We start from the raw sequence: 9,311 nt of genomic DNA, 5'->3' as shown, positions 1-9,311 counted from the left end.
AGTTCTGCAGATGACCTGGGAACAAAGTTGGCTGAGAAGCCCCTGGGGGAGACTGGCATGTGTGTATGTGCGCGCGCGCGCCTTCAACAACCCCCCCCCCCCGCCCCCGCATCCCCCAGAGCTCCAGCCTCCATGGACACAGAGAATAGGCTGCTTGTCCCTGCTTGTTTGGGAGGCTTGTTGTACCCACTCAGCCTGCGAGGCATGTGGATGCGTAGGGCAGAGCATTTGAGACACGCCTCTGAGACACGCTTAGGCTGAGAGGCAGCAAGGCTGAGCTAGCAGGCTGGCAGCTTTATGTTTGGGCTTTGGAGCTGAGCTTGGGAAGGAGGAAAGGAAAGAGGGTGGGTGGGGCTGTATCTTAATTCCACCTCAGTCTTCTTATCCCTGAAACAATTAGCTTCTAAACAAAGCTTGGAATGGGGACTTCAATGCTGTGCCACTATTTGACCTTAAAAGACCACAGCTTTCCAACAATCTGTACAACTACGCATGTTTCAGGCAGACGGAGTGATGGACTAGTCATGGGCAATGAGATGTAATGAAAGACAATAGATTTTGTCTTTCACCTGTTCAAGGTTTTGCTGTGTTCTCTTCCTAGCTATGTGACCTCAGGCAAGACAGCTGCTGGGTGGGGTCTCTGGTTTTCTTAACTGCAAAACCCGAAGAATGCTACCTGCTTCACTCGTTGTGGGGGTTAAATGACGTCCCCAGGTAAAACACCAGGCCCATCAAGCATGCGATAAATACATTTTCCCCCTAAATTAAGGCCAGTAATTGAAGGATTAAAGAGTGTCATTGTGGGGTCCAAAGTTACAGTGAACCTTTGAATCCCAAGGCAAAGCAGGATCTGGGACTGAAAATAGTGAATGTTTAGAAGGTAGCAGACCCTCTGCGCAGCTCACCTTCCAGGCCTTTCTAGGACACCTCAATAAGAGTTTGGTTGTCCCACCATCTATAGGACAGCCTGATGCTTAGTTGTCACCCTTTGCCTTCCAGGGGTGGCTGGCATCAGTGTTGGCTAGCCTGTCAGGCTGCTTCCTTCTGCTGGGGCTTGTCCTGGGTGCAGCTGGTGGGGGCCTCCCGTTGGAGCCCGTGGCCCAGCACGCAGAGCTCTGGGGGAGATGCATCTCTGCCGCCACCCTTCAGTTCTGGGGTGCAGCGGCTGCACCACGGATCTGCGTCCTTCTTGGGGCTCTCCTCACTGCTGCTGCTGAGAGAAAGAACAGGTGCAGATCAGACACTCTTCTCCTGTTCCTTCCGGCCCCTCCCCTGCTCTCCACTCTGCCTCTGTCCGTCCCTCCCTGTTTGTCTCAGCCACAGGCCCGGTGGACCCTCAGTGCCAGGCCTCTGTCTTTCTGTATCAGGTTCGACTGCGGTTGCCGTCCCTGTGCGTGCCCACTGTGCTTGGGCACCCTGGGAGCCAATCCCCTGGGGTTTCCGCTGACGGGTTGAGTCCTGTTCTTTGCCATGATGCCCAGGATCCTGCTGCTCTGAACAAAGCAACTCCCGCAGGAGTTCTGGGAGCCAGACTTTTATTTTGTTTTTGTTTTTAAAGCACTTCTTGTTTAATAAAGGGCTACATTTAGCTAGTTGAATTAAAAACACCATCAACAATAACAGCAAAAAAAAAAAAAAAAACCCTACTTTGCTCAGCTGCCACCCTTTTCCTGAAAGGAGTAAAATGGAAACTAGTTGGCGCAGGCCAGGCATTTGGCTAGAACAGAGCTTCCCGCTGCTGAGTGATACAGCGAGAGGGGCTGTGAGTGGGGAGGGACACCCCGTGTGCTCTGGGAATACAGAATGGAGGGTGGTCCCAAGACTGGAGCAGTCTAGGCCAGAAGGGGGACCAGCTCAGAAAGCCATACTGGGTGTGTGCTGGCAGGCTAGCCTCACATTACTGCGTGGAGGATGGAGTCTGGCTGCCTGGGCTCAAGGCTCTTCTGCTTACCAGCTGTGTGACCTGTAGCGTGTTAATTAATCTCTCTGGTTCAGTTTCCTTCTTTGTAAAATGAAGAAAATAATAGTATCCATCCCATTGGGCACTCAAAGGTATCAATATTGGGTGAAGCATGTAAAACTCTTAGCGTACCAACTAGCACATGGTAATTGCTCAGTGACCGGTCAGCAGTCACTCTGGCACTGCTTTGTAGCATGAATGGGAAGTCACACCTGGAAAGACCCTAGAAACAACCCTGTCATACTATAGGTGGGCACCTGAAGATCAGAGTCTCTCCATCAATTGCCCCAGGGCCAGGACTGGACCCAACTTCCCACATACACAGACTGGGAGCCCTTCTCTCTGCCCATGACAACATGTTCTTGACTATTCCATGAGCTATATTACACAGCGTGCTCAGCTTTGTGTGGTTAGGCTTACATGGACGTCAAACCAATGGAAGACAAGTTTGAGTTTGGATTTTAACAAGATCAAGGTGACAGGAATAAGGGCTGAGGTGGAGCGGGCACTAAGACTGCCATACATACATGATTTTCAGGCAGTGAAGAACTCACTGTGTTCCTTAAAGCCTGTCTCATCTGTGTCGGCCTCCAGGCCCATCACAGATCCCTGCAGGACCCAGTGTGATTTGTGAGCCACATCTCCCACCTTACTTACTTCCTCTCCCTGTGCGCCTTTTGGAGCAGTGGAAGGCATATACAGGATGCACTTCATCCACGACCTTTTGCTGCTCCCCAGCTGGAGTGGCTGGCAGGAATGGGAGGGGCATGTCCAGAGGACAGGCTGTGGTATGCAGCGTCAGCAGAGGCTGACACTGAGGTCTGACAAATGATTTGGTCCTAGAACTGTGTCTTCCTCAACCCCAACCAGCTTCCACATCTGCCTGAGGATCAGGCTAGGAGGTTGGTTTTCCTGGTTGCCACAATGTGGCTGTGGTTCTACTGGTTCCCAGAACTGCTGGGGAGGCAGGCTGCCTAGGCAGCCTGATCCAGGAAACGAGATGAGGGTTGCAGAGAGCTCCTGCCCGGACGGCCCAGTTCAGGCAAAGACTAAAAGTGCCACATTTAGGGGACAAAGTCTGGACCCTCTTGATGCTCACAGCGCCCCAGCATGCTGAGACCTAGAGACACACACCTCCACAGGGGATTCGACACATAAGTAGCAGTTGAAGCTCAGCAACTGAGCTTCCTGGGTCAGCCTGCAAGGACTGTTCCCAGTCCCCTGGGCTCCAAGACCGGGAGGATATAAACATCATCATTTTTTCTATAAAAGGGGCTCGTGCCTAGCACGGGATGACCGGGAGGGCGTCAACGCCGGATGCAGGCCAGTTCATTCTGCAAGCCTGCCTCGGCTGCAAGATATAATGGGTGTGGTTGTGTCCCTGCAGGTCCCTGCCTGGGGAAACTGTGTGTCCGAGCAGTTTCTGGCTCTCTGGCACTGGCTTGTTGTCTTGTTGCGTGACCTTGGAGCAAATGCTTGGTGCTCCTACAGCTGGTGTGCTTCTGCTCCCAGACGCCAACTTTACAGGGTTGGGTAGCGGGTGAAGGGGCTAGGGAATGAGGATTTCCCCATCACGTTCTCACAGTTTCAATTTGGAATGGCTTAGAGGTGTGGTCTCACCAGAAGACAGGGGAACGAACGGGTGCGAGTCATTATGTGACCTTCCACGCGACCTTGGGAAGGCTCCTGTTCATGCATTGTCCTCTCTCTTTTAAGCTACGAGTAATTCTCCACCTCCCCCCATGTCTCCAAGTGTTGAGATTCAGGACATAAAACAACGTTTTAGGCTGCTCTATTCCGAGGAGAAGCCTGAGAGAAGGGCATTATTTTCTTCTTGAACAATTTTATGTTATTTTATTATTGCTCCTGCTGTTTTTAAATGTTCGTGTTTTTAATTAATGCCATTTTATTGTCCCTATTCTCTCAAGCTCTCCTCCTGAAGGGCACAGTTTTAGAAATCTAATAACTGAATAGGTGGCCAGTGTGAGGAATAATGCATTAACATTTATAGAGGTTCTCAGATGAAAGGTGCTGTATAGGAGGCTCATTTTAGATTTAAGAAAAGAGCAATGTTACCTTAAGATTCTTGCAAAAATAATATTTCATTTCTTTCAAGTGGCTGGGGAAGTTTATATAACATAATAAGGCACAACTTTCCTGAGATAGCATCTTTATTTAAAATTGACTGCCGAGTACTTTGTAAAAATTTACCATTTATGCAGTGACAGGTTGTGAAGTCTGTAACACGCACCACTCTGGCAGAAATTAACTGCTGATTTACGCAATTGTGGGCAGTGCAAAGATAGCAAGGACTGGGGCTGGTTGAACTTTGTCTGATCTGATATCAAGACATATGGATGAGTTCCTCTCTAATAGGCCTCAGATTTACATTTTTTCCCCATGCCACCATTCTGGAAAAGATGCATTTCCCCATGTATTCTATAAAATAACCACTTGAGCATACGAGTCCTTCTTTCAATGCTCAGGCGATGGCTATACTTTGACTCATGGCCCATTGCAGCCTTATGCGCAGGCCTGTCAGCATGGCTGGGCCAATGACATGCAAGTCAGTGCCTCTCATGAAAGAGATACACTTGGAACTCACTCTGCCAAGGGCAAGGGTGGAAGCCCTTCTGCCTGGATTCTGGTGCTCAGCGCTCATGAAGAGTCTTGTTCTTCCTCTACACACCTCTGAAGGGGGGGTGGAGATGAGGCTGGGTTGGAGAAGTGGGGGCAGGTCCTTGGGGGAATGAGGAAGCCAGCCATTTATATTCCACACCTCCAGGACCGGCCATTCTTAAGGCGTGTCCCCTGGGCGTCCCCCAGGCCCTTTCAGGGGGGTCCATGAGGTCCAAACTATCTTCGTTATAGTACTAAGGTGTTACTTCCCTTTTTCACTCATTCTTTCATGAATGTAGAGTGGAGTTTTCCAGTCTACATGATGTATGAGATCCCAACAGATTGACTGCAGAACCAGACCTGAAAATTCAGCTGTCTTTCTGTGAAGCCACACACTAAAGAGATTTGCAAAAATATAAGACAGTGCCACTCTTTTCATTAGATTTTGTTGCGGAAAATATAGTTACATTTCATAAGAATGTATTATTTATGTTAACATATAATGGGGTCCTTTTTGTTTTTTTAAATTAATAAGTATTTCAAACATTTCTTAATTTTAATTTATAATATAGTAAAAAGCGATAGATACTACCCACATACGCAAAGGCTCTTTTGGGTTCTTGAGGACCTTAGGACTCTCCTTACCTGCTCTGGCCATGCTGGGATTCACAAGCATTGCTGGTGGCACCCAGGACAGGCAGGTGCAGGCGGACGCCCGGCCGGCGGTCAGAAGCTGTCCTTCTGACGAAGGGCTGAGGATTGAGGGCACACAGAGCCATTCCCCGCTGTGAGTCCGCCCTCGGTTGTGGCCCTGAGCTGCTCCTCCAGCATCCTGTGGGGGTCCCGCACGAGCCTCCAGCTTCAGGTGGCAGTGATGGTGGGCTGAGTGGGTGGGCTGTTGAGAATGGCGATTTAGCTTCGAACAGAGAGGAGGTGGCCGGGCAGAATATGGAACATGTATTCCTAGGCGCTTTGGCTGTGGTTGCCCAACTATCTTCAGAATCTTTTGTTTCCTTGAGCTCCTGGCTGTGGGACGCTGGGGGAGATAGGGAGGGGCCAGAGGCAGGGGAACTTGCTTCTGTGCGCTGGGTAGGGGGGCTGGAGACCTTGTGCTGAGCAGGTGGGCTCACCAGGGGAGGGCTGGGCAGCTTGTGCTGGGGTGGTGGGGAAGCTCCTTTCTTCGCTGTTGGGGGACTTAGCACCCTGGGGCTTGCCAGAGGGCTGAGTGGTGGGCTGGGGGAGCCGTGCACGGAGGGCACACTTGGCTGGGCAGGTCTGTGACAGGAGGGCAGGCTTGGGTGACTCTTGTCTGCTCGGGGTGTCCAGTGTGCCCTTGTGGGAGAGGCCTTCTTGACCACTGGGGGGCTTCTCTCTTGGCTCTGTCTTAGAGCCTCAGGAGAACGTGGCCCTCGAATTGGTCTGGCCAGGCTGGGTTCTGAGGTCCTGGTCTGCCCAGATGTGTGGCTAGAGTGGTGCCAGGAGACTACCTTCTGGGGATGCTTGGAGAGGCTTGCGGCCCTGTCCGCTCGTGCCTGACTCTGAGCCCTGCTGCCCTCCACCTCTGGGTTTTGGCCGGTTGCTGGCGGGTGGTTCAGGTCCAAGGTGAGCTTTCTGGTATTCCAGCCACTCCTGCTGCTCCCTGGCCCTGCACTGCGGGGCCCAGTGAGGGTGGCAGTGCTCTTGCTGGGAAGCAGGTGAGTGGGGTCCATAGAAGCTCTGAGCTTTGAGGAAGCCCACGTTCTCCGGGCAGGGCTGGGCTTTCCCAGCCCTGGCACGTGGGTTCCTTCAAGGGAGGACCTTGCCAGATTGCTGCTTTCTGGGGGCTCCAGAGAGGTGAATGATTTGTCCATGAGGATTTCCAGAGGTGGTGGAGGGAGATGCTCTGGGCCCTCCTCATTTTCACAATTGAGGTCCTCACTCTTGGATGCTTCTGCTGTGAGCAGAGGGGGGAAGACAGGAGCTAAGGGTCTCCAGCCTGGGCCCACCTTGAGAGAGTCTCTGCCTGCTGCTGGAGAAATTTGGGGCTTTGGATACAAAGGAGCAAGCCCCCTGTAAATGGGAAATCTGGGAGGCATGATGGGGACCCCCCACTTCCTGAGGCAGGAGTTCAGCCCGGAGTCCTTGGAATCCCCAAGTGTCCTCAGACTCTCAGTGGCACTGAAAGTTTCAATGAGTTTCTTGACTGATGTCCTGGTGGCATGGCCCCTGAAGTTCCAGTCCTCAGCCCCGGGAGCCTCACTGGCCCTCTCACCTGATGGGATGGCATTTGGAAGCCCCTCAGCTTTTCCCTGCCAGGGCTGTTCACTTTCAGGGCGGGGACTGCATTTCTGCAAAATGCTCTTGTCTTGACTTGGCAAAATGCTGAAGTTCTTGGTGAGGGATGCCTTCAGCTTGCTGATGGTATTGCTCGGGGTGACCCTGTAGTTGTTGTGGGGCCTCCCAGCTGCTGCTCTGGGGTGCAGAACCTGCCCCTTGCTCTGCCCCTGCCGTCGTGCAGCCAGGGCGTAAAACGCCTCCAGCCTCTGGCTGAGGTCTCTCTGGACCCTCCGCAGCTCCTGGAGGGTGGGGTCTTCCATGTGGCTCTTCAGACACCCCTCTGACTGAGACCTCCTCTGCCTCTCTGGGGCCCTCCTGCTGCCACTGACAGTGCTAGGTCTCGGTGGGACTGCTGTCCTCCTCTCTTCCTCCTCAGCCCAGTCTTGGTGCCCTGAGGGCACAGGGACAAACTTGATCCTTTCGCTGATGGCTTCCTTCATCTTCAGAATCATTTCCTGGGCCTGGGGGCTCCTCAGTAGCTGAAATGTGCTTTCCTGGCCAGAAGGTGAAGACCTCGGCCTTAGGTGAGAAGTGTCTTCCTCCTCCTCTGGGCTGCTGTCCTCACCTTCGCTGAGGGATGGCGTGTCCATCAACCTGGAGCCTTTAGGAGGGTATACTTCCACGGAGTTCTCAGTCCCAAGGCAATCACGCAGAGTGCTTTTGCCCCTCCCGATGGGCCTGGAAGTGGTATTTTCAGTGCTGGAGGGGTGTGGGCTCCCTGCTCCACCCTGTGCTGCTGGCTGAACCTTTGCCGTAGGAGGCCTTGAGAGTGGGCAGTCCTGGGGTCCGTCTGGACCCATCTGGAAAGGACTTTGCTGCCAGGCATGTCCCAATAGCCTGGCCTCCACTGTGGGTGAAATCACTGGCTTCCATTCTGCAGGCTCCGGCCCTAAGTCCCAGCTGGCTTGCTTGCTCAGCTTGTCTGCCAGCTGCACGGACTCATTGTCGGCACCAATGCCACTGTCCTCAGAGCACAAGGGTAGACCCTGCGCTCCAGGGTCGGTGTGGTCGCTTGCCAAGCTCTCCAATTGCCCCAGAGCCCTTAGGAGGCGTTCATCCACACCCCTCTTTGTGCTCAGCTTGTGTCCCAAGTGGCTTGCGGTGCTGTGGAGGTAGCTGCCGGAGCCCTCCAGGACGCCGCTGGTGAGCGAGGCCACCGTGCCGCGGAGCACCTGCAGCTTGCTGACTGTGTACTGCAGAAGCTGTTGCAGGAGATCTGGCTGTTCCTGGGGCTCCCCTTGCTTCAATGGCCAAGCCAGATCCTCCCTAACTTCCTGGAGGAGCACTTCTCCATCCTTGGAGATCTCCCCTAGGAGCTGGTTAACCTCATCAAAGCACTGCAGCAGGAAGCTGACCATGGGCTGCAGCAGCTCCTGGGTCTGGGTGGCCCGATGGGTGACGCACAGAATTGCCTCGTATTTGGAGAGGCAGGAGTGCAGATAGGCGTAAGCATGCTGGTGGGCCTTTACCAGGGGCTCAGGGAAGTCTATTTTGTCTTCAGACCTAGGAGCAGGAAAGATGGTTTGGCAGCAATGGCCCTGTTTGCCTGACCTATGGCATTTTGGCTTCCTTTCCCATTTGGAGGTTTCTTGGGAATTACTTTCTTCACTCTCTTCCCCAGAAAAGTCTGCCCCTTGTGACCTGTGGGTCTGTGTCTTGAATGGAATGTCCTTAGCCATGTGGCTGTGCAATTTGTTCAGCTGGGATGGGGAGGTTTCGGTTTCTGGGATCAGTCCTTCCACATCTTTCCTTTTGCCTGCAGTGGGATCTCTCGTGAGCTGACAAAGACCTTCAGCCCTGGTTTGAGTCCATCTGGAACTTGGCTGCTCCTCTGCCGGCCTCTGTCCCTGGGACAAGCCCCTCCCAGAGTCAGAGCAGGTGGAGATTTGAGCTGGCAAAGGGATGGAGCATCTTTCACTGCCCCCCTGACATCCTGGCAAATTTGCTTTCGGCTTTTTAAAAAACTGGATGCCACTCTTAGCAACGCTGTTAACAATTTCACTGTGGGAAGGTGTACACCCCATGATTTCACCTTGTAGTCATCTCCCACCCACAAGTGTCACAACCTTCAGAGAGTAGGATTTGAAATAGGAGCAGAAGTCAGTCTTACTAGTCCATCCAGGCAGTTTCCAAGCCAGAATCCTTTGAAGTCCCTGGTGCAGTGGCCTAAACTCAGAGCCAGCTTTCTTCACTGTCTTGGCTTCCCCGTGTGGAGGTAACGGTGCCTGTCGTCCTACTGTGGTCCCAAGTTTTGAACCCTCTGCTGTTAGTGACCAGCAGGGCAATTCGAAAAGACTTCAGTCTCGTGGATTACGGGCCTGCGTTTTGCCCGTGTCCTAACAGATGTGGATGGCAAGTGGAACTTTAAGCCTATTAGGTTAATCACGCCCTAGCCAGTCAGCACTCCCAGCGTGTT

General features: G+C 52.9%; 1 protein-coding gene across 1 annotated transcript; it reads right to left on the bottom strand.

Annotated features, from left to right (window-relative positions):
* Window positions 1–1,029: 1,029 nt before the first annotated feature.
* Window positions 1,030–8,919, bottom strand: PCARE (photoreceptor cilium actin regulator). Its single transcript, XM_058550671.1, has 2 exons — window positions 5,225–8,919; window positions 1,030–1,210 (listed from the first exon to the last, which is right to left on the bottom strand). Exons 1-2 carry the CDS (start codon window positions 8,917–8,919, stop codon window positions 1,030–1,032), a joined length of 3,876 nt encoding a protein of 1,291 aa, XP_058406654.1.
* Window positions 8,920–9,311: the final 392 nt, after the last annotated feature.

This window comes from Diceros bicornis, chromosome 12 (assembly GCF_020826845.1).
Source record: "Diceros bicornis minor isolate mBicDic1 chromosome 12, mDicBic1.mat.cur, whole genome shotgun sequence".
Classification (NCBI taxonomy): domain Eukaryota; kingdom Metazoa; phylum Chordata; class Mammalia; order Perissodactyla; family Rhinocerotidae; genus Diceros; species Diceros bicornis.
The sequence above is the reverse complement of the archived record's forward strand: the minus strand, read 5'-3'. Positions and strand labels throughout refer to the sequence as shown.

Excerpts from the sequence above, each read along its gene's own strand:
- PCARE (XM_058550671.1), bottom strand. The coding sequence starts at position 8,919 with ATGGGGTGTACACCTTCCCACAGTGAAATTGTTAACAGCGTTGCTAAG. Across the intron at positions 1,211-5,224 it reads TCCCAGCATGGCCAGAGCAG|CAGCAGTGAGGAGAGCCCCA; the intron begins GTAAGGAGAGTC and ends TTCTCTCAGCAG.